The sequence below is a fragment of the Ranitomeya variabilis genome, chromosome 3 (assembly GCF_051348905.1).
Source record: "Ranitomeya variabilis isolate aRanVar5 chromosome 3, aRanVar5.hap1, whole genome shotgun sequence".
Taxonomy (NCBI): domain Eukaryota; kingdom Metazoa; phylum Chordata; class Amphibia; order Anura; family Dendrobatidae; genus Ranitomeya; species Ranitomeya variabilis.
The window spans coordinates 245,201,849-245,227,723 of record NC_135234.1 but is presented as its reverse complement, the minus strand read 5'-3'; the positions used below and the strand labels follow the sequence as shown (position 1 = coordinate 245,227,723).

At 44.1% G+C, this 25,875-nt stretch overlaps 1 protein-coding gene across 1 annotated transcript in view; it reads left to right on the top strand.

The window, feature by feature from the left end:
- The window catches only part of HEATR6 (HEAT repeat containing 6), a 112,609-nt gene extending 88,849 nt beyond the window's left edge, over positions 1-23,760 (top strand). Inside the window, exons 14-20 of the mRNA XM_077295326.1 lie at positions 189-275; positions 1,115-1,249; positions 10,333-10,455; positions 10,778-10,902; positions 18,725-18,821; positions 20,319-20,523; positions 22,531-23,760. Of these exons, the coding sequence (XP_077151441.1) occupies positions 189-275; positions 1,115-1,249; positions 10,333-10,455; positions 10,778-10,902; positions 18,725-18,821; positions 20,319-20,523; positions 22,531-23,063 (1,305 nt within the window). The 3' untranslated portion in view covers positions 23,064-23,760. The remainder of the gene's footprint in view (positions 1-188; positions 276-1,114; positions 1,250-10,332; positions 10,456-10,777; positions 10,903-18,724; positions 18,822-20,318; positions 20,524-22,530) is intronic.
- The last annotated feature ends 2,115 nt before the right edge of the window (positions 23,761-25,875 follow it).

Genomic DNA, 25,875 nt, shown 5'->3' with positions numbered 1-25,875 from the left:
TTAGGTTAGAAGACCTGATCCTGTGCAAATTTGTCTAAAAATGTTGTATAAGGAAAGCTCATGTCCAATAACATAGGAGTCATTCATCTGTTGTCCCTAACCATGGCAGCTATTAGATAAAGTAGTTGTGTGATTCTCCTGTGATCTGTAGCCCAGTATACAATGTGACGGCTCAATTTCTTTTCCAGTTGTTAGAAGAATTGGGAACAGGTATAGTCCAACAGCAAAAACCCGATTCGTCAGTCCCGATTTCTCAGAGGGTGACTGTTTGTCAGGTATGTTCACAGTCTGTTTTTTATGTATATACCGTATGTACTCATGTATAAGGCGACCCGAGTATAAGCTGAGGCACCTTATTTTGCCTCTAAAAACTGGGAAAACGTATTTACTCGAGTATAAGCCGGGTATGCATATTCCCCTGATCAATATTCTGGTATGCATGGGTTCCTTATTCCCATCCTTCCAATCCTTGTCTGCATGGCTCCTTATTCCCATCCTTGTCTGCATGACTCCTTATTCCCATCCTTGTATGTATGGCTTCTTATTCCCATCCTTGTATGTATGGCCCCCATGAGAAAAGCATTAAAAAAAAACCATCCTACTTACCTTCCCTGTGCACCCTTGCAGCATCTCATTCCGGTGCCAGCAGCTCCTGAGACTGGGCGATCACATGGCCCCGCTCATTAAGGTAATAAATATTCACCTCTCCCCACGCCTATGGGCGTAGAGAGAGGTGAATATTCATTACCTTAATGAGTGGGCACCCTTGCTAGCCCGGCAGCTGCTGGAAACCGGCTGCTGACACTGTGCGCGCTTTAAGAGAAATGAATATTCATTGCCAGTGCAGTGAATATTCATTTCTTTTTAGCAGCAGGCACAGGCTTAAGCCTCAGCCGCCAGCTCCTGCCTCTGTGACCCTCTGCTCCGCCACTCCCCCTCCCCGTTGTCTTCTGGGACAGTGACTCGTGCATAAGCCTAGGGGGACATTTTCAGCACAAAAAAAATGTTCTGAAAAACTCTGCTTATACACGAGTATATACATTATCTTGTAAGCTATATAACATGTTAATTCATTACAACCGACAAATTGTAACGTCTCTTTTCTGTTGAACAGACCGCAGCATTTTGGAACATGATCTTGAGTGGTCCTTTGCCTGGAGCGTTACAGAACGAGCAGCATCCTACTCTTCAGACGAGTGCATGTGATGCCCTTTCATCTGTGTTGCCAGATGCTTTCACCAGTTTACCTGTAAGCAGATATACATATATTTTTTTTTTTGTTCTTAAAATATCTGCATTTCCAAGCCTAAACTGCAAGCTGAAAATATTTTTCTCATTTTATGCAAAAGTTTCCAAAAATACAGACGTTATTGGTTATCGTGAAATATTTGAGAATTAAAAACTTTGGTGCCCATGTTTACAAACGTAACACGCTTGCCACACTTAAACAAGGGTGTATGTAAAACCACTCAAAAGGGATCTAAAGCCTTTTTTATTTGATTGTTGTGGAACAATAGTGCTTCTGAGTATGTTTTAATGTATTTACTCTCACAAAGAGAACCATCTACCACCCTAAATTAGGCCATAGCACCGTGCCCAGCATCTTCCCATCATCTCTCCTGGCATCGTAAATTGTGAGAACACAAGATTTCATCGCTTTGACTAAAAGATTACTTTTTACAAAAATAACACATCAGTACTCAATGTACATATATTTATTAAAGGGAATATGTCACCAGGGTTTGCTATGTATTCTGAGGGCACCATAATGTAAGCGCCGAGACTGTTTCCAGAGATGTCATTTACTGGGCAGTGTTCTGCTGTTTTTAATACAACCATTGTTATATTAGCAGGAAATTATCTCTACAGGACAACTGACCTTGTGCCTCCTAGTCCAACGACTCCCGAGCAGTGATTAGCAGCAGTCACTATACAATATACACAAAAATCAGTGGTGTGGACTGCAACAGAGAAAACTGTGCTTCCATCCCAACTGCTGCACCCAGTATACTAAGGGTGTTTTCACATTGACTTTGTTGGTCCCGTCGGGGCATACCTCTGAACCACCCTACAAAACAGCGTTCGGACGTATGCGCCGATGGGCCATACATTGTAATATGCAGACTGTACGCCTACAGAAGACGGACGCTCACTCAGATGTAGTAAACTGCATTTTGGTGTCCAATCCAGAAAATTGTGCACGTCCGAGCGCACCTTCGCTCCGCCATTATCATTACAATCTATGGCCCTGTTTTGCGGGGGGCTTCGGACATATGCCACGACGGGACTCGCAAACGCAATGTGAAAACACCCTTAGTGATAAATCGCTGCAATCAGGGTCTCTGTCCCTACGACATGCTTCTGTCAGATTACATAGCAAAAATCTGCTGACAGCCAATATGCAGGGGCGTAACTACCGCGGTCGCAGCTGCGACGGGGCCCGGACTACTTAGGGGCCCCATGGACAGTAGTGAAGGAGAATGAATGACCCATGATGACCCACCACTTGTGAGTGACCCGCAGCAGGGAGCCGTCACCACAGGTCCTCCAGTTACATGGGGGAAGATGGATTCAATGCGGTCAGGTGATCCAACCTTGTGACCTGGGGAGGCGTGTCCACAGGTCCTTCAGACCTTCAGCCACAAAGGAAAGGACTGGTCTAAGGCAGCTGCCGGAGCTGCTGGAGTGAGTGGCTGAGTGCCGTAGCTTGCACTTTTTAAACCTAAAAAGCTGCAACTTGCTGTTGCTGCGTCCTCCTCCTCCTGCTGCCGAGGGGTCCCTCTGTGTGCAGACATAATTTGTATGTGAGTAGTGGCGGGAAGCTTCCGCATCGCTTTCAGTCATTATCCCTGCTCTACTGCTCTCCTTATTATATGCATTTGTCAAATCACCTTTCAGCACAAATTAGTTCTATATTGGTTGGACCCTTTATCTTATTGGATATAGTTATGTGATCAGTGGCGTAACTACAAAGTTATGGGCCCCGGTGCGAACTTTCAATTGGGGACCCCCCCCAGCCAAAATATTTTCCACCCAAATCCACATCCTGCCCCATCTGTCTCCGCATCCTGCCCCATCTGTCTCCGCATTCTGCCCCATCTGTCTCCGCGTTCTGCCCCATCCGACTCCACGTTCTGCCCCATCCGACTCCGCGTTCTGCCCTATCCGACTCCGCGTTCTGCCCCATCCGACTCCGCGTTCTGCCCCATCCGACTCCGCGTTCTGCCCCATCTGACTCCGCGTTCTGCCCCATCCGACTCCGCATTCTGCCCCTGTCTCCACATCTCACCAGAACAGCAGGAACCGGAAATCTGCTGCTGGTTTTACCAGAGAACACGAGCTGCTCACAACCAGGACTGAGCTGCTGAGAGCTGAAGGACCTGTGGTGACGTCATCGTCATGTGATCAGGAGGCGGAGCTGATAAATGGTGAAAGACCTATGATAGTGATGACGTCACCACAGGATCTTCAGCTCTTCCTTTCAGATCAGGCGTCGGCTGCTGAAATGATGTGTGTGCCTGGCAGGTCAGGTGGAGGGCAGATCTGTCTGTTGCCGTGCGGGAGGAATCACCTGCATGGCAACAGTTTTTAACTTTTTGCTGGTGTCTGCATGCATCTGACCTGCCGGGGCCCCTGACTCCCCCGGGCCCAGTCCCAGTGGCGACTGCTGCGACCGTGGTAGTTACGCCCCTGCATATGATGTTGAAACCTTATGATCAGCATATTCAATAGTGAATTGCACTGGTCCAGGACCAGATTTTGGGCTGTGCCACACACACTTAAAGGGACTCTGTCACCTGAATTTGGAGGGAACAATTTTCAGTCATAGGGGCGGGGTTTTCGGGTGTTTGATTCACCCTTTCCTTACCCGCTGGCTGCATGCTGGCTGCAATATTGGATTGAAGTTCATTCTCTGTCCTCCTTAGTACACGCCTGTGTAAGGCAAGATTGCCTTGTGCAGGCATGTACTACGGAGGACAGAGAATGAACTTCAGTATTGCAGCCAGCGGGTAAGGAAAGGGTGAATCAAACACCCGAAAACCCCGCCCCTATGGCTGAAAATTGTTCCCTCCAAATTCAGGTGACAGAGTCCCTTTAAGAAAAGAGAAAGCAGAAGAAGGGGTATTTTTTTTTCCTTAATTTTTCCTTTTGAAACAGATCCAAAAAGATTGTGTAAGCTATACACATTATTTTTTTTTCCATTACAGTCACTAGGAAAAGAATTGTAATACTAGACCACTTCTTACAGGAATTATTGATGCAGCATGTTTGGGTCTGCCAAAAATTTGACCCTGATAGGTCCATCAACCAATACAGCACACATTACCACTGCAGCCAATCACCAAGTTCAGTGGCTCGCTCAAGTCTACTACAGAACCGCTGAGCCCGGTCATTGGTTGCAGCCATGATGTGTGCCGTAGTTGTTATATCACCGATGCAGCCTGGAAACATGAGAGCAGTAGTAGATTGTCCACTGTGGAGCAGGGAAAGCCAAGTACCAGCCTAGTTTGTTATTTTAAACCTCTTAGGGTATGTGCACACGTTGCAAATTTGGCTGCGGATCCGCAGCAGTTTTCCATGCGGTGTGCAGTATCATGTAAACCTATGTAAAACAAAAACCACTGTACTCATGCTGCGGAAAAAACATGCGGATTCGTAGCTTTTTTTTTTCCCGCAGCATGTCAATTCTTTTGGCTGATAGGGGGGGGCCATTTGAAAATTCGCACCGGGGCCCATAACTTTGTTGTTACGCCACTGCCAATGCCAAGAAAATATAAAATTAAGGTCTGTTTATTCATCTTACAAAAATTCACATATATAAGGTAAGTTAAGAAAAAAAAAAAGTGACTCGCCCAGTAGATGGCGACTCACCCAGCAGCCGGGATAATAGCACATTGAGAGACCCCGGAAGAAAGCTAAGTGCCAGAAAACATGGTTGAGCTGGCACTGCACTAAGAGGAGGACAGCTTACAGGTACACACTGTGCACAATTCTGTGGTGTTAACAATATTATTTATTGTATAGAACTGGCTCTGTTTGTTCATGGTCTCATTACGTACATTTTTGTCACTGTAGTTTTTGAGCTTTGCTTGACCAAATCTAGATATTTCTTCTTCTCTAAACCATACTTTTAATGTGCTGTTATATTTGCCTCTCCGCGCATCGCCATCTACTAGGTGACTCACTTTTTTGGTTGGCGTATATGTGTGTTTCTTTAAGATGGATAAAGATCATGCATTTTTTTCTTGCATATTAACTTTGTGTGCACATTTTTTTGTATAGAATTTGTAGTTATTCATGCTTTTTTAATTATTTTTATTATTACTATAATCTCTTGTGTTATTTATTTTTAATTATTTGTATGTCATTGCTATATGTACTTTGATACATGTGGAGACACGAGAGTCAGTGGGTGCTCTCATCTGCTGGCCTGGCTGTCTTTAGAAAGCCCGCACAGGCTAGGGCTCATACCACTGAATGTCCATTCTCGTTCCCCGTGGTTCACAACACTGCACAGGCAACACAGGTGAGGGTACCACACTCCGGTAACACTTTATTGGATCGCCAGCAGTCAACAACATAGAGGATATGTAGGGTGCACTACAAATATGCCAGTAAGAATAGGTAGGGTGCTGCAAAATGCATGAAAACATCAAAACGAACCAAGGGGAGGGAAAAGGTCAGTGCATATAATGCGCACACCTATTATATATTAAAATGAAAAACAAAAAATTGTATTGACACCAAATGACATACAACAGGATAAACATATTTAAAAACAATTTAACATGACAACACCCCTGTGTCCATACAAGCCTAAATGGCAAACAATGTGCAGTTATAATAACAGAAGCAATACAGTGGGTACGGAAAGTATTCAGACCCCTTTACATTTTTCACACTGTTTCATTGCAGCCATTTGGTAAATTCAAAAAAGTTCATTTTTTTCTCATTAGTGTACACTCTACACCCCATCTTGACTGAAAAAAACAGAAATGTAGAAATTTTTGCACATTTATTAAAAAAGAAAAACTAAAATATCACATGGTCAATAAGTATTCAGAGCCTTTGCTCAGTATTGAGTAGAAGCACCCTTTAGAGCTAGTACAGCCATAAGTCGTCTTGGGAATGATGCAACAAGTTTTTCACACCTGGATTTGGGGATCCTCTGCCATTTTTCTTTGCAGATCCTCTCCAGTTCCGTCAGGTTGGATGGTGAACGTTGGTAGACGGCCATGTTTAGGTCTCTCCAGAGATGCTCAATTGGGTTTTGGTCAGGGCTCTGGCTGGGCCATTCAAGAATGGTCACATAGTTGTTCTGAAGCCACTCCTTTGTTATTTTAGCTGTGTGCTTAGGGTCATTATCTTGTTGACAACCTTCGGCCAAGTCTGAGTTCCAGAGCTCTATGGAAGAGGTTTTCATCCAGGATATCTCTGTACTTGGCCGCATTCATGTTTCCTTCAACCAGTCGTCCTGTCCCTGCAGCTGAAAACACCCACATAGCACGATGCTGCCACCACCATGTTTCACTGTTGGGATTTTATTGGGCAAGGTGATGAGCAGTGCCAGGTTTTCTCCACACATACCGCTTAGAATTATCACCAAATCTATCTTCGTCTCATCAGACCAGAGAATCTTATTTCTCATGGTCTGGGACTCCTTAATGTGTTTTTTAGCAAACTCTATGCGGGCTTTCATATGTCTTGCACTGAGGAGAGGCTTCCATCAGGCCACTCTGCCATAAAGGCCCAACTGGTGGAGGACTGCAGTCATAGTTGACTTTGTGGAACTTTCTCCCTTCTCCCCTATTGCATCTCGAGCTCAGCCACAGTGATCTTGGGGTTCTTCTTTACCTCTCTCACCAAGGCTCTTCTCCCACGATTGCTCAGTTTGGCTGGACGGCCAGGTCTAGGAAGACTTCTGGTGGTCCCAAACTTCTTCCATTTAAGGATTATGAAAGCCACTGTAGAACAGTCTCAAGGAGGATCATAAGGAAATGAACAGCATGTGACTTAAATATGAGTGTCCGAGCAAAGGGTCTGAATACTTATGACCATGTGATATTTCAGTTTTTCCTTTTTATTAAATTTGCAAATATTTCTACATTTCTGTTTTTTTTCAGTCAAGATGGGGTGCAGAGTGTACATTAATGAGAAAAAAATTAACTTTTTTGATTTTACCAAATGGCTGCAATGAAACAGAGTGGAAAATTTTAAAGGGGTCTGAATACTTTCCATACCCACTGTATATAATCCACAAATACAGTACAAGAGCAGCTGTTGGGACTGTCTTGGCAAATAGGATGATCACCTGAGTAACAAATATATCTCAGAAAAATATACATAATAAGAATCAGCCAAAATTGTGAGTCCCCATATTAGGTATAATCGCCAGGGCAGTCTGGTAAATCACATAGGCTAGCCCCCTAAGGCACATGCATATATGCGAAAGGCGCCCCCAATAGGTATCAGTGTTTTCTGTGATATCAGTATTTTGGGAAGGTGTGGGGAGGTAATCCCTCATTGTTCAATTAGACTGCATATTTGTCCTCCAAGTTGTGCCAGACTAGTGCACCGCAGGGAGCTGATGTAATCCATATTCGGCAGGCATTCCACAAATTAACATACAACATGCGTCAAAGGACAGTCTCCCATGAAACAATGGCTCATGTCCCTTGACCTACTGAACAAAAGGACGGTACATCTAGTAAAAATAAGAATAATTCACCCCTGCACCAGTGGTCAGATTGACGCTGTGTTGTTCTCGGACATATTATGACAAATACTCAGAAAAAATACATACCGTATTTTCTGGTGTATAAGACGACCCCCAACTTTTCCATATAAAATATGGAATTTGGGATATGCCCGCTGTAGCAGACGGGGGTCATCTTATACGCCCAGTCATCTTATACGGCGTGTGGTTCCCAGGGGAAGGAGAGGAGACTCTCCTTCAGGCCCTGGGATCCATATTCATGTTAAAAATAAAGAATAAAAATAAAAAATATGTATATACTCACCCCTCCGAGAAGCCTGGCTGTCACCGCTGCAAGCGTCTGCCTCCGTTCCTAAGAATTGCAGAGCATGAAGGACCCTCGATGACGTCGCAGTCCTGTGATTGGTCCGTGACCGCTCATGTGACCGGTCACCTGACCGTGACGTCATCGAAGGTCCTTCACGCTCTGCAATTCTTAGGAACGGAGGCAGACGCTTGCAGCGGTGACAGCCAGGCTTCTCGGAGGGGTGAGTATATACATATTTTTTATTTTTATTCTTTATTTTGTACATGAATATGGATCCCAGGGCCTGAAGGAGAGTTTCCTCTCCTTCAGACCCTGGGAACATCCAGGATCACTCCCTGCACATGCCGTACCTGGCGTATAAGACGACCCCCGACTTTTGGGACAATTTTTAGGGGTTAAAAAGTCGTCTTATACGCCGGAAAATACGGTATTTCTCTTATATTTAAACAACATGTTTCTTGTGATACATCGTCTGCAAAGTCACATTCTAGCTTTTTGTGAGTGGTATTTTTAGTGGCAAATCAGAATTACTGAAGTTGTGTATGTATACTACACGATCATGCTTGTTAAGCAACCACTCATCAGCTGCTTGCAAGCTGTTTATAGCCTGTACCAACATGTTTACTGCACTGTCATTGTTCTCGGCAGCACATGTCCTTTTTACACAGGATGATGCGCTGTCAAGAACAATTATTTTTAAGCAGGCTTAAAAACCATTTCACCCACAAACTAGAGGGTTTTTTTGTTCATTCATTGGGTGTTTGGCAGCCTGTTTACACTGACTATTGGGAAGTCTACATTCCTAGCAACGCTCCTTCATGATAATCGGCCAGTGTAACTGCGCCCTTACTCTTTTAGCGTAAATATGAATGTAAGTGAAAGGATCAGAACTTATACTGAACTTATGGCCATATTTTTCCAAAGGCAACATAAATCAGAGCTTAGCTGCAATTGTGGTTTGGCAAAAAGAAGAACCAACCAATAAGGTCTCAGTACAGAAGATGGTGATTACTAATAAAACTATATTAAAACCAGGTAATAACAGGGGTGACATAACAATGATAAAAATTATTTTTAAAAAACGTATATAAAAACAGGGACGCACACCCAGGGTAGTGAAGTCATCCTGGAAGGAGAACCAGTAAGGCTAGCATAGTATAATCATAATCATCGTAGGAATAGGCGCAATAAAGTGCATAGCCAGATAAGAACAATTATATATGGATTCTATAGGAATAGATAAAGTGCAGGTGCAGTCGGTGATGGTGTAAATCAATGTATATTAGACAACTGAAGAGAGGTCCATATGCTGTAGTAAGTACTGAGGTAGCAAGAGAAATGTATATAAGACGGTGCTCATATTGTGCTATGGACCTGTTATAAATCACCTAGCAGTGTAAGCCATGAGATGGTCAAATAATAGAAATAGTAGACTTACACAAGCAGAGGATCTCCTTCATCCGAGTGGTGTCCACCCCGACGTGCGTTTCGGGTTCTGCCTTTGTCATTGTGGTTTGGGCAGCATGAATCACTTGATAGATTCCCTTTTAAAGTTGTGGTGATTGGTAGTGTATGATAGATGCTGTGATATTAGGCTATTACCTTAAAGGGAATCTGTCAGCAGGTTTTTGCTACCTGAGAGCAGCATCATGTAGGGGAAGAGACCCTGATTCCATTAATGTATCACTTACTGGGTTATGTTTTTCTGTTTCAAGAAATCTGTTTTATCAGCAGGAGATTATCACTACACGTTTTATACTTCCTGGTCCAACCACACCCCCACCATTGATTAGTAGCTTTCTGTCAATAGACAGTGTACACAGAAAACTGCCAATCAGTAGTGTAGGCGGGGTTATACACAGATCAAAATTCTGAATCCGTGCTACATCTACAGCAGAGAAAACTAGATCTATTAGTACTGCTGCACCCAGTAAACAGAGTGATAAATCCCTGGAATCAGGGTCTCTGTCCCTACATCATGCAGCTGTCAGATTACATATCAAAAACCTGATGACCAATTCCTTTTAAGAGTTATCTCAACTCTTACATCTTGTAAGCTTGCCATAAACTCAATGTGCAATTTAATTTTTAAGAGTGGTGAAATATTTTTAAATCCTTAGTCTGTTATGTTCAAGTCTTACATTTGGAACTAAAAGAATTGCCAAAAAAACGTAATGGAGAATTGTGTAAAGTGAAATTTGCCAATACAGGTAGGGAAAATAATCTCCTGGAATACATTTGTTTCCTGTAGGAATAGTTACACAGAATTTTCCCTTTTAAATGAGTATTTACATTCTTATAATTTTAGGACAAGCGTCAAATCCTGTGTATAACACTGCTGCTTGGTCTGAATCACAGTGAAAATCCGCTGGTAAAAGCTGCCGCTGCCCGAGCCCTTGGCGTATACATCCTATTTCCATGTCTTCGGCAGGTTAGTCCTCGTGGTCTCTCTAGACGAGTGTTGTACAGAAGTCAAGTGCAGTTCTACATTGTGGAGCTGCCAGCAAAATAGAAAGTGAAGGGTTTAATTAAGGTTTTTGCAATAGAAATAAAATATATTTTTTTTAATGTGATTTCTGCTACATTTTATGAAGCAATGCACTTTGCATTTTATGAAGACTCTGCATTTTACTTCCTATTATTCCTCGTAGCTGATTCTAAATTATTTTATTACGTGATTCAAGATAAGATTTTTAAAAACAAAAGAAATCCTGGTATATTTAGTGAATGAATATGTTTCTTTATCATTTTAGGACGTCCTGTTTGTAGCAGATACAGCAAATGCTATTTTGATGTCTCTCAATGACAAATCCCCAAATGTGCGTGCCAAAGCAGCTTGGTCACTTGGCAATCTGACGGACACACTAATCGTTAATATGTAGGTATTATACACTCCCCAATATTGCTCTTGCAACACCAAGAAAGAAAAATCAGATTAATAGACCTATTAATGATATGAAAATGATGAAAAAATGGAAACAAAATTTTCAACACATCTCGATTTATTTGGTATAGAGTATCGGCACCAAGCGCAGAAATACAAGCACTTACACGCCTTGGTATAATATTAATGTGGTTATTACTGACCAATGATGAACTCGATGGGAGACCAGTCCGGAGACGCTGCCATGCAGGCTGCTCACAGTAGCATGAGCAACATTGTCATGTTGATAAATGGCTTTCAAAACACTTTGGAGAAATGACTGTTTCCACGATTGATTCATTCTGTACTGCCAGTGAAATTGGACATCACATACCAAGCTTAAGCTGTTAAACCGGGTCTACACAAACCATCAGCAGCCATTTGCATGACTTTGGCTATGTTCCAGATGTCCAGCTACTTCTGTTCCATGCCACCGCTCTTCAATGGGGTGTCCTACAAAAAAGTTCATTTTAATCAATAGATCTTGGAACACTAATAAGTTCCACAATTGGATGTGTTAAATATGCTGAGACATGCTGTAATGTCTGACTGTACACTCTCTTTGCTTCCTCCCCTGCCCAGGAGCCGTGGTATGATCAGACCATGTCCCTGCACAGTCAGACACGGCCATTACGCAGTACATAGCAGAGGCACAGTTATAAGATTATCTCAGCACAGGGACATTTTATTTAACTAATCCAATTTTGGAACTTGTTTGTATTCCAAGATCTAGTGATTAAAATCTACTTTGTTCATGGAACAACCTCTTTAATAAACATATTGCCTCCATAGCTTCCCACTCACTATGATGGCTCCTACAGCCCACCCTTTATTCAGTATAATGGTCTTGAAGCCCACCTCCCACTCAGGATGATGGCCACACACTCAGTGTAATGTCCCCCAAAGCCCATCTCCCACTCACAATGATGACCCCCAATCAGTAAGATGGCTATCACAGTCTCTCACTCTGTATGATGTCCCCTAGTGCCCCTCACGCAGTATGCTGGCCCCTATAGACAATCCTTCTCTCAGTATGATGGCCTCTATGGACAGCCTCTCTCTCAGTATGATGGCCTCTATAGACAACACCTTAATATTTTGACTACCACAGCCTACCCATCTCAGTAAGATGGCTCCCTCATCCCAACCCACACATTATATGTTGGCTCCCACAGCCCCTCACACAGTATTATGGCTCCCCATAGCCCATCCCCTCACTCAGTGTGATGCTCCACCAAGTACTAAAATCCAAAAAAGAGCAGTTAAACCGCACCCTATAAACACAACGCCTCTATGGGCATGAGGGCGCACGTCAACACCAGGGGGTCCATCCCAGATATAAATACCATACCCAAAAAGTAAAAAGGACAGCGCCACAATGGACAGTGAAAAAGCAGCTTACATTTTATTCTGCCTCCTGCGGCGACGTTTCGGTCAAGAGACCTTTATCAAGCATAGTACATAGCATTCCAACCACCATTATATACCCCTAGTACCTCCCCCTTAATTATCCATCCACCAATAGGGATACAGTACAATGATAGAAACAACACATAACATCACAAAATCACATATAAATACAAAAAACCATTAAACTCGAGTGACGATCATTGCATCACCCAATCTTAACATAGATCCACTAACCCCGATTACCCTTATACACACATCCCAACATAGAATAAAGAAAAAAGCCTTCGGCGCTAGAAATGTAAACATACCATGTCCCACCTATTGCCATAGCAATTAACCCTTCCCATAGGCGTGTCCATAGGGGGCATGACTCAATCAGATTGCCAAGCCATGTGTCATGTGATCGTACTTGTCCCAGCATCCAGCGCGCATTATCGCGCAAGTCCAAATAGCCAATCCTTCCTCCAAGAGACAGCCCCAGCTGCGCATGTCAGGAGCCAAACCACATCCACACAACTCTAAGTCCAGCACAACGGTGCGCATGTCCGTATAACTTAGAGGTCCGGAGCAGTAGTGCGCATGTCTGAAATTCTATTCAGCGTCCACATACAGTGCCTACAAGTAGTATTCAACCCCCTGCAGATTTAGCAGGTTTAATAAGATGCAAATAAGTTAGAGCCTTCAAACTTCAAACAAGAGCAGGATTTATTAACAGATGCATAAATCTTACAAACCAAAAAGTTCTGTTGCTCAGTTAAATTTTTATAAATTTTAAACATAAAAGTGTGGGTCAATTATTATTCAACCCCTAGGTTTAATATTTTGTGGAATAACCTTTGTTTGCAATTACAGCTAATACCGTATATACTCGAGTATAAGCCGACCCGAGTATAAGCCGACCCCCCTAATTTTGCCACAAAAAACTGGGAAAACTTATTGACTCGAGTATAAGCCTAGGGTGGAAAATGCAGCAGGTACCGGTGAATTTCAAAATTAAAAATAGATGCTCCATACCGTTCATTATGGCCCCATAGATGCTCCACATAAAGCTGTGCCACATATAATGCTCTGCACCGTTCATTATGGCCCCATAGATGCTCCACATAAAGCTGTGCCATATATACAATGCTCTGCACCGTTGCCCCATAGCTGTGCCATATATATAATGCTCTGCACCGTTGCCCCATAGCTGTGCCATATATATAATGCTCTGCACCGTTGCCCCATAGCTGTGCCATATATATAATGCTCTGCACCGTTGCCCCATAGCTGTGCCATATATATAGTGCTCTGCACCGTTGCCCCATAGCTGTGCCATATAGTGCTCTGCACCGTTGCCCCATAGCTGTGCCATATAGTGCTCTGCACCGTTGCCCCATAGATACTCCACATAAATCTGTGCCATTGCTGCTGCTGCAATAAAAAAAAAAAAAACACACAATCACCTCTCTTGCTTGCAGCTCCTCAGCGTCCGGTCCCGGCGTCTCTCCGCACTGACTGATCAGGCAGAGGGCGGCGCGCACACTATATGCGTCATTGCGCCCTCTGACCTGCACAGTCAGTGCAGAGAGACGCCGGGAAGACAGAGCGACGCCCGGCGTGTGGATCTTGGACAGGTGAATATGCGATACTTACCTGCTCCCGGCGTCCCGCTCCTTCCCCCGGACAGCTGGTCTTCGGTGCCGCAGCCTCTTCCTCTATCAGCGGTCACCATTACCGCTTCATTAGAGAAATGAATAGGCGGCTCCGCCCCTATGGGAGTGGAGTCCATATTCATTTCTCTAATGAGCGGTCCCACGTGACCGCTCAGGGGAAGAGGCTGTGGCACCCGGAGACCGTGGGACGGGCAGGGGGAGCGACAGGAACGCCGGAACTAGGTGAGTATATGACAGTCCTCACCTGCCGACCCCACCACCGATCATGACTCGAGTATAAGCCGAGAGGGGCACTTTCAGCCCAAAAATCTTGGCTTATACTCGAGTATATACGGTAATCGTCTTTTATAAGACCTGATCAGGCCGGCACAGGTCTCTGGAGTTATCTTGGCCCACTCATCCATGCAGATCTTCTCCAAGTTATCTAGGTTCTTTGGGTGTCTCATGTGGACTTTAATCTTGAGCTCCTTCCACAAGTTTTCAATTGGGTTAAGGTCAGGAGACTGACTAGGCCACTGCAACACCTTGATTTTTTGCCTCTTGAACCAGGCCTTGGTTTTCTTGGCTGTGTGCTTTGGGTCGTTGTCTTGTTGGAAGATGAAATGACGACCCATCTTAAGATCCTTGATGGAGGAGCGGAGGTTCTTGGCCAAAATCTCCAGGTAGGCCGTGCTATCCATCTTCCCATGGATGCGGACCAGATGGCTAGGCCCCTTGGCTGAGAAGCAGCCCCACAGCATGATGCTGCCACCACCATGCTTGACTGTAGGGATGGTATTCTTGGGGTCGTATGCAGTGCCATCCAGTCTCCAAACGTCACATGTGTGGTTGGCACCAAAGATCTCGATCTTGGTCTCATCAGACCAGAGAACCTTGAACCAGTCAGTCTCAGAGTCCTCCAAGTGATCATGAGCAAACTGTAGACGAGCCTTGACATGACGCTTTGAAAGTAAAGGTACCTTACGGGCTCGTCTGGAACGGAGACCATTGCGGTGGAGTACGTTACTTATGGTATTGACTGAAACCAATGTCCCCACTGCCATGAGATCTTCCCGGAGCTCCTTCCTTGTTGTCCTTGGGTTAGCCTTGACTCTTCGGACAAGCCTGGCCTCGGCACGGGAGGAAACTTTCAAGGGCTGTCCAGGCCATGGAAGGCTAACAGTAGTTCCATAAGCCTTCCACTTCCGGATGATGCTCCCAACAGTGGAGACAGGTAGGCCCAACTCCTTGGAAAGGGTTTTGTACTCCTTGCCAGACTTGTGACCCTCCACGATCTTGTCTCTGATGGCCTTGGAATGCTCCTTTGTCTTTCCCATGTTGACCATGTATGAGTGCTGTTCACAAGTTTGGGGAGGGTCTTAAATAGTCAGAAAAGGCTGGAAAAAGAGATAATTAATCCAAACATGTGAAGCTCATTGTTCTTTGTGCCTGAACTACTTCTTAATACTTTAGGGGAACCAAACAGAATTCTGGTGGGTTGAGGGGTTGAATAATAAATGACCCTCTGAAAAGACTTTTCACAATTTAAAAAAAAAAATAAACAAAAAAATAACATTCTTTTTTGCTGCAGTGCATTTCACACTTCCAGGCTGATCTACAGTCCAAATGTCACAATGCCAAGTTAATTCCAAATGTGTAAACCTGCTAAATCTGCAGGGGGTTGAATACTACTTGTAGGCACTGTAGATGGGAGAACAAAACAGAAGTGTGCATGTCTGAAAATCTCCCCCGATGTCCATACCGCTGTTTCCTCCATATGCGCCATCAATGTTCACACGATCTCCACATAGATAGACAGATAATCCTCCCATAATTCCAATCCTAATGAGGGGGTCCTGTGATGCATGTAGTTAAACCACCAAGTACTGACATTTAAAGGAAACACTATTCTGAGTTTCCCCGATGCACTGCCAATACTGAAGCTCCTTACAGCAGGCACGATGTAGTGACCTCATCATTCCTGCCGTGTACCGAGTCTCACAGGTGCAGGCTCAATAGTGCCAACAGCTTCATGATCCACCACTCTATTTGATGGTATCTGCATCCCGAGGATGAGGGTACTGCTGATATTTTTGCTGAGAAGAGAGGCCATGCTCCTCCGACTCACGGACCCTATAGCAGCAGCATTGTCTGGCTGGAGATTGGTTCTGGAAACCTTATGGGCAATGCCGTGTAGAGGTCTTCACGAGGGAATGTCCCACATGTGCTACTAAGGGCATTATGGTGTGGGATGGAATAATGTAGGGCATCCGGACCCCTCTTGTCATTATTCCAGGTATTCCAACGGATCAGTCTTACATTGATTTGGTGGTGGAACGAGTGGGTATTACCGTGGCTGTTTTTCATTACCACAACGCCAGGCCACTTGTTGCTCGTGCTACTGTGAGCATTCCATAATGTCCTACCATGGTCTCCAGCTTCTCTGGACCTGTCTCCTATCAAGGAGGTCATTGGATAACAATTGCAAAGTTTGCTGCCAGCAGCAGATCTTGATGATTTGCCTGCCCAAGTGCATTAATGTTGTGAATTCTGCTCTTGGGCTCCCTCCGGTGGTTATAAGTGGTAGCGCTGCTGTCTTTGGATCGCAGCATTCATCAGGTGTGTCCACTTATTGCAATTCTGACTGGGCTATTTAGTCTTGCTTGACCCTTTAGTTAGTGCCAGTTGTCCATTGTTTCCTGGAGGATTCACTTCCCTGCCTGGTCTCTCTTGCTTGCTGTTCATTTCAACAAAGATAAGTTCTGGCTTTGTTTTTTGCAGTCCACATGCTGTGGGCCTGATCTTTCAAGTTATTTTCCATGTTTTGTTTTGTCCAGCTTGGTCTGTATAAGGATTTGTTTAGCCAAGCTGGTATCTCTGGAGATGCAGATATACCCTCCATGTCTTTAGTTAGAGGTGGAGATTTTGTACTTTCTGTGGTGGATATTTTCTAGTGTTTTAATACTGACCGCATAGTACTCTGTCCTATCCTTTCTATTTAGCTAGAAGTGGCCTCCTTTGCTAAATTCTGATTTCAGTCTGCGTATGTTATTTCCCTCTCCTCTCACAGTCAATATTTGTGGGGGGCTGTCTATCCTTTGGGGATTTTCTCTGAGGCAAGATAGTTTTCCCTTTTCTATCTCTAGGGGTAATTAGTCCTCCGGCTGTGTCGAGATGTCTAGGGAGTGTTAGGTACATTCCACGGCTACTTCTAGTTGCGGTGTTAAGTTCAGGGTCTGCGGTCAGTACAGGTACCACCTTCTCCAGAGTACGTCTCATGCTGCTCCTAGGCCACCAGATCATAACAGTACAACTGGCCAACAATGAGTTAATTGCATCTCAGAAGAAGGAAAGGAAAGTGCTGAGCCACTTTTTTTTTTCTGTAGTCTGTTGTGCCTTTTCTTTCCTCTTTACCTCTGGGTGGTTCAGGAGTTTGGCGCTGGTATGGATGTTCAGGGATTGGCTTCTCGTGTGGACCAGCTTGCTGCTAGAGTACAGGGTATTTCCGATTATATCGTTCAGACTCCGGTTTTAGAGCCTAGAATTCCAACTCCTGATTTGTTTTTTGGGGACAGGTCCAAATTTTTGAGCTTTAATAATAACTGTAAACTGTTTCTAGCTCTGAAACCCCGTTCCTCTGGTGATCCCATCCAGCAGGTTAAAATAGTCATCTCTCTGCTGCGCGGTGACCCTCAGGATTGGGCGTTCTCCCTGGGAGCTGGAAATCCTGCTTTGCTTAATGTAGACACCTTTTTTCAAGCGCTAGGGTTATTGTATGATGAACCTAATTCAGTGGATCGTGCTGAGAAGACCTTGTTGGCCCTGTCTCAGGGTCAAGAAGCAGCAGAATTATATTGCCAGAAATTTAGAAAATGGTCTGTGCTGACTAGATGGAATGAGGATGCCTTGGCTGCAATTTTCAGAAAGGGTCTTTCGGAATCTGTTAAAGATGTTATGGTGGGGTTTCCCACGCCTGCTGGTCTGAGTGATTCTATGTCTCTGGCCATTCAGATTGATCGGCCCTTGCGCGAGCGCAGAGTTGTGCGCGCTGTGGCGTTGTCTTCCGAGCGGAGTCCTGAGCCTATGCAGTGTGATAGGATTGTGTCTAGAGCTGAATGACAAGGATTCAGACGTCAGAATAGGTTGTGTTTTTACTGCGGCGATTCTGCTCATGTTATTTCTGATTGCCCTAAGCGTGCCAAGAGAATCGCTAATTCCGTTACCATCAGTACTGTACAACCTAAATTTCTGTTATCTGTGACCCTGATCTGCTCATTATCGTCATTTTCTGTCATGGCATTTGTGGATTCAGGCGCCGCTTTAAACTTAATGGACTTAGAATTTGACAGACGTTGTGGGTTCCCTTTGCAGCCTTTGCAGAGTCCTATTCCTTTGAGGGGCATTGATGCTACACCGCTGGCTAAAAATAAACCTCAGTTTTGGACACAGCTGACCATGTGTATGGCGCCAGCTCATCAGGAAGATTGTCGTTTTCTGGTGTTGCATAATTTGCATGATGCTATTGTGCTGCTCCTAGGCCACCAGATCATAACACATTAAGCCTAGCAGAGCATTCTTCAGACAACCAATAATAACCTCATTGATAACATGCAGAGCATGTAAATGCATGTATTTCTGCTTGTGGCATTCATACTTGATACTGAATATATCAAGATGTTTTGAAAATGTTGTTTTCCTATATTTATTTATGTTTCTTTAACAAATTATTTCAGGGAGTCTATGGGACATACTTTTCAGGAAGAATTTTCAGACCTGTTACTTCTAAAAATGCTGAAATCAGCAACTGAAGCATCAAAAGACAAAGATAAGGTACGCACCTACATGTACAAGAGTTGTTGGTCCAGCAGGAGTTGTTAAAATAATAAAGAAGCTATACTCTTCAGCTGAAACCATTGGGGTCCAGTGGTGTCTGCCAAGGCAGGAAGTGATCACATCGGACCTTCGGTAACATGACTGCTGAGGCAGCAGTGGGTCAGTATCAAATATCAAGACTGTCCGTCGCTGCCAAACAGAAAGACAAATGTGAACAGGTGCAAGAGCCACTCTGTATGTAACTAACAAATTAAAGCTGCACTCTGAAATGCTGTAGTGTGTAAACATTGAATATATGAAATTGGAACGGCATTACTGCTGAAGAAAAAAAAAACATAAAAATGAAGATAGTTGGCCATAAATTGGCTATTGGGCTCACATGAATTGGCCAGTGACAAGGTGTATCTATGTTGAGACCCTAACCTAACATGATACCTCGCCCTGGCTAAAAGCCTACAATCATATGGCCAGGTAGGATCAAGTTCTGTTTAAAACTGCCATAGGTTGATGGATAGATTGCTTAGAAGGCATGTATTACAAGTATCAAAAGACTGGGCACACGTGAATTGACAAATTTATGCGCTCTCTTAGGCTAAGTACACATTTGCGTTGGGCTGGGTACGCATGGCTGCGACCACACGGGAACGCAACTTTAGACGAGCTGAAGAATGCTATCAAAGCAACCTGGGCTTCCAGAACACCTCAGCAGTGCCACGGGCTGATTGCCTCCATGCCACGCTGCATTGATGCAGTAATTGATGCAAAAGGAGCCACGACCAAGTATTGAGTGCATTTACTGAATATACATTTCAGTAGGCCAACTTTTCAGATTTCAAAATCATTTTTCAAAGTTGGTGTTATAAAGAATTCTAATTTCCTGAGCTAATGACTTTTGGGTTTTCATTGGCTGTAAGCCACAATCATCAACATTAACAGAAATAAACACTTGAAATAGATCACTCTGTAATGACTAATGATTAACTTTTTGATGACATTCAAATTTTGTGCTAAGCACCAGTGTGAGTGTGCAAAGCAGTCATCAAAGCAAAAGGTGGCTACTTTGAAGGACCTAGAAAATAAGACATAATTTCAGTTGTTTCACACTTTTTTGTTAAGTATATAATTCCACATGTGTTAATTCATAGTTTTGATGCCTTCAGTGTGAATATACAATTTTCATAGATATATATCTCTAGCAGTAATTGGCTGCAGCGAGCACATAAATCATATATGATTTACATAGAAAATGCCATTCTGCTTATGTGCAATATTAGGACCTTTCATATTGATGTCATGGTCGTGCGATTTTGTTTGGGATTGATTTATCGGTCACATAATGGGTATTGAGGATTTGTAGGCTTTGTAATGTGTCTCCTTTCTTCTCATGAGTTATCTATAATTTTATATGGACTAAATAAACCTCAAATAAACTAATCTTGCTTTTCCTCTTAGTGTGTGTATTTAATATATTTTGCAATTTTTACTTTATTACAGGTTAAAAGCAATGCTGTTCGAGCATTGGGAAACCTACTGCACTTTTTGCAGCCGTACCACATTGTAAAACCAAGGTTCAGTGAAAGCATTGAAAGCTCAATTCAGGCCCTGATTGCTACAGTACTTGGGGATGGAACGATGAAAGTGAAATGGAACGCATGCTACGCACTCGGTAATGTGTTCAAAAACACAGCTCTTCCACTTGGTGAGTGGCACGCAGAACCAGCAGTGTATGTGTGTGGTAGCGAGATGGTTTAAGACTGGTTATAGATAATTTAGTGACACAGAATGTATAGTTGGTGGAGAAAGGTTGAACTTGATGGACCTAGGTCTTTTTTTCAACCCGTGTAACGGTGGCAGCCCTATCCTGACATCCGGCTTGCATGTACACTGCATGTTAGAGACGTTTATGGTGCTTCATATGTTGTGGGAGAACGGAGCGTGGAGTTGGTGCTGGACCATGGGAAAGTACCCACACAGTTTATTACAATGCCAGAATTGCTGCTTTCTGCCTCACAAAAATACAGAATAAAAATTAATCAGTCGCATTACCACTATTACCTTCTTTTATGGAGTGAGAAAGCAAGTTTACTCTGAGTATATGGCAACATAAACTATAAAACTGAATGCAAACATAAAACCCAAAAAACAGTGGAATTAGTTTTTTTTTTTTGTTCCATCCCACAAAGATTGTTTTCCCAACGTTTTAGATACCAGTACATCCACTGTCGAGTCCCCATTTGCGATGCAGGCTCAGGAGCGGAGACTGCATCATACCCGTGCAGTGCTGGCTGTGTTACACAGCCAGCATCGGCCTCTGACAGTAGCGAGCAGAGCTGAGCTCCACACACTGCTGTTAACTTCTTAAATGTTGCTGTCATTCTTAGGCAGCCACATTTCCAGTGCACAGTCCAGGGAGAGTACCTTTTCTCGTGCCCATCTCGCTCTCCTATTGTGACTTGTTTGTGGTCTGTCTGAGTTGCCATAGCAGCCAGGGGGCTCCGTGTCGTTGGGCTTCATGGGAGATTGGGAGCTTTACTACATACTGTAATACTATGGTATTGCAGTATATCAGTGATGGCATGATCACAGGTTCCAGTCCTTCAAGGGGATTAAAAAATAAAGTGAAAAAAAAAATTCTAATCACCCCCACATTCCTATTTTTCTACTAAAAATAATAAGTATTTAGTACTGATGCCTCTAACGGTTTGGTCTATTTTAAAATCTATTATTAATTAAACTGATCAGTGAATGCTAGAGAGAGAAAATCTAATTGCATTTTTTCGGTCACCGAGATCCTTCCATTAAGAAGTGATCAAAAAGTTTTATCTACCCCAAAATGCTATCAATAAACGTCAGCGTGCATGTAGAAACATGCCTTCGCACTGCCTAATTGCCAAAAATATTAAAACGTTACAAGTTTCGGAGAATGGCAACACAGTTATTTTTTATTAAAATCTTTTATTTCACTATTTTAAACAAAAAAAAAAAAACGGTATTGCCGTAATTGTACTGACCAAGAGATTTATGCTGCTGGGTAATACAACAACAACTTATAAAACAAAACCCAAAAACTGTGGAATAATTGTAGAATGTTTTTGTTTTGTTTTTTCTTCAATCTCACTGCACTGTTATTTTTTTTTTCTTCTTGTGTTCCAGTACATTGAATAGTAAAATGAATGATGACATTCAGAACTGCAACTTGTCTCTCATCTGGATGGAAAATATTAAAAGTTGTGGCTGAAAGAAGTGTAGGGATGGGGGGAGGATACAAAATTGCCCAGTTGAGAAGGGATTAAAAAATGACTTGTCCTGCAAAAATCATTCCGTCATACAGGTATATTGGCATGGGTCTCTATTCATCAAAACCATTACACCAGAATTATGGTGTGAATCGCTTTGATGAATCTTTAGGCGTAGTCACTCCAGTTCTCCCAACTCCGCCAAACTAGACTGAGCAAGGGTGCAACAGGGGCGCGGTGGGGACGTCACACCACAGTTCATCTAATTCATCACACAATGTGACCTACCTTACGCCAAATCATCTTTATTCCAGTCCTTAAACAAAGTAATATTTGTTGAGGCACCACCACTTGTCACATGTTATATAGATGGATGTGTGTATATAATATATGTGTGTATGATAGTGTATAATAATCTCACACAATCATTCTCCTGAGATACTAAAAGCTAAAATTTCTTTGATTTTCAGGTGAAGCGACCTGGAGCACTGATTCCTATAATGCCCTCACTACTGTTGTCAAATCCTGTAAGAACTTTAAAGTCCGGATCAAATCAGCAATGGCGCTATCTACACCTTCAAGTAGGCAACAGTATGGAAGTATTGAACAGTTTGGCAAGATTTGGAATTCTTTGATTACAGCATTGCAAAAAAGTGAAGACACCGAAGATTTTTTAGAGTTTAAATATTGTTCTAGTTTACGAGCACAGATCTGCCAGGCTTTGATACACATGCTGAACATGGCAACCCTAGAAGACATGCCCTGCATTCACAATACCTTGATAGAGGAAGGAGAGCTAATCAAGACTTACATGTTGCAGTATTTAAAGTCTGGTGTAGGTGAGGAAGAAACGCAGGAAATACAGGAACACAGAGATCAGATGCTCAAACATGCGATAGATCATGTACGTAGTATACAGGAGACCTCAGCGGGCATGAAGATTACTGAGGTGACTTTTTTTGAAGACCTTCTACTGAGCTGTGAGAATGAAATAAAAGCTTAGTCAAACCAAATACACCGACGATCACTATGCATTTTCTCTTTCTGCATTTTTGTATGCAGTTTTTCCAAATTGCATCAAAGCCATCTCCTTTTTTTTTTTTTTTTTTTTTCCAGAGCCAACGTTTATTTGTATGCCCAGTGTAAGCTGCGCACGAATAAAAATAACAATGGGTCATCTACATGCCTTTTTTTTATTACATCTATGGCCCTGGTGGTCTTAGTTTTCTACATCAATTGCGTTCCGCACTAAACACGTGATGGTGAAAGCCATTGACCACAGTTGTGGTTGTAAAGTGGACGCTAGATGGTTTCACAGATATTATGCTTAGGGTGCAGCCAGGCAGCCGTATTACTTAAGCAAGGCTCGCAACACAATCCTCGGATCGGCTGTCGGCTCTCCTGACCGGAGCGTGACAGCTGCATAGAAATACATTGTCACGCTCCGGTCAGGAGAGGATTGCGATACAATCCTTGCAAGAGTAATGCGTCAGTCTGACTGCACCCTTACACACAGGCATTTCTTAAAATGTCACCCCTAAAATATATATACAAAATTAACGTAAACATGTCATGAGGTTATATGTAATAGTAATACTGTCCCAAAAATAGAAAGCAGAAACTGGCTGTTTAAGGCGATATTTTTACTGAGACTGTACTGCTGACCATATGAGACCCAATAAATCTTTACTTCTTAGTACACGGTTTATTCTTAAATGTTTTTTTTCTCCTACGCCTCATTGGGGGACACAGGACCATGGGTGTTATGCTGCTTGCCACTAGGAGGACACTAAGTAAACACAAAGTTAGCTCCTCCTCCTGCAGTATACACCCCTTGACTGGCCATAACGACTCAGTTCTTGCTTAGTGTCTGTAGGAGGCACTTGGGTCTGTCTCAGACCCCGTTTTTTGTTTTTTTTAAATTTACTATAAATTTTTATTTTTTAATTAACGGATTGAAGGGGGCAACGGATCTTTTTAGGGTCCGCTCTCCCCCGAACCATCAACAGGCGAGCACGGCGAGTATATCTCCCTTTACCTCTCCTGCGACGTTTGGGGCACGCCTAATCTACGCTAGGGCGACGGTTACTATATGGTCCCGATCTCCCCCCTGTAAGATGGCGAGCACTTAGAGTACACTCTCATGTGCATCTCCCGGGCTCCACCGCACTCAAGCCCCCACCTTGGCATCTCGTAGTCTCCACAGTAGCCATAAGCCCCCTGTGGCAGGCACAGCTGTAAGTCCCCTAAGAAGGCAAGCACACTTCAGGATGCTCTCTGTCCCCCGACACAGGGAGGATCGATTGAGCTGGAGGTGGCTCCTCCTCGGTGAGTACTATTCTTCCTCACACTGCCGGCGTGGGAAGATGCAGTCCGGGTCCCTGGGGAGAGGTACCGCTGGCTAGATGCCAGCGGTGATCGTTAGGCGTGGCCGCCGGCGCGCTCCGCTGGCCGGCTTCACTAATTTAGTCCCCGGCTTCTCCAGCCGGACTAGGCCGCAGTTCAAAAATCCCGCCCACTGCTCAGGCGCTTCTCGCTCTGAACGAGAAGAGCCCTGCAAGTCTCAGGCGCCATCTTGGGACTCCACTGCTGCATGGAGATACAGCCGAAAACGCTACCTCCCTCTCTTCCTCCCTAGGGACACCAGCTCAGGACCGTGGGTAAGCTGCTCCACTGCATAGGGAAAAGTTTAACCCCTTCTCTGCACCCATAGCTCTGCTATTGCAGTTAAAGGGCCACTGTCACCCCCTCCAGCCATTATAAACTAAAAGAGCCACCTTGTGCAGCAGTAATGCTGAAGTCTAACAAGGTGGCCCTTTTAGTTTTTGATTCTGTTATTCCCTCAATAAAGCGTTTTAAAATTTGCCCTAACTACCTGTCTGTAGACCTGGAGGCAGGTCCGAAGCCTCCTCTGTGAATCTCCCAACGGCCGTCACTCTTCTCTTCTGGGGATGTGGTCGCCGCCCCCTTCGCACTGTTTCTTCTTAAATCCGGCGCCTGCGCTGTGCGTGCCTGCCTGGGACAGGCGCAGTCTTCATTGTCCGTCATAGGTCAGATGCAGGGTGCCTGACTGCACCTGTGCGGGCAGTGCGGCCACCCTGTTGCTGAATCCCCGCCCTGCACTGTTATTCATTATGCACAGTGCGGGGCTGGGGTTCCTGGGCATGACTTTCCCCCGGTCCCCCGCCTTCCAGCGTTGCCGTAATATACAGGTTTCCTTTCCAGCGTTTGGAATGAAGCAGCCGCAAATAACGCTGGAAGGCGGGGGAGCTGGGGGAGCGTCTGAGCTGGGGGAGCGTCTGCAGGTCTACAGACAGGTAGTTAGGGCAAATTTTAAAACGCTTTATTGAGGGAATAACGGAATCAAAAACTAAAAGAGCCACATTGTTAGACTGCAGCATTACTGCTGCACAAGGTGGCTCTTTTAGTTTATAACGGGTGGAGGGGGTGACAGTGGCCCTTTAATCGGAGAATAGACATTCACTATGTCTCAATCTAAGGAGGCAAAACGGGGCAATAAAAAGCACACTGTGTTTTTTACTTCTTGTGCCACTTGCAATTCTGCGTTGCCACGTGCCCACAGTACCCCCTTGTGCCAGAACTGTGACCCGGTCTGCGCAGCAGCCTTCTGCCGCCACCCCCAATGTCTCCACTGACCCCGCAGAGCCTAACCCTCCTGTGTGGGCCGCATCCTTGTCACGCTCTATGGATTCCTTGGTCAAGGCATTGGACTCTTTCCGAGGGTTCTCCTTAAGCCAGAACTCACCTCCGTCGGCTGCAACGGAATCTGGCGCCGGCGCGGGGCCGTTCCACCA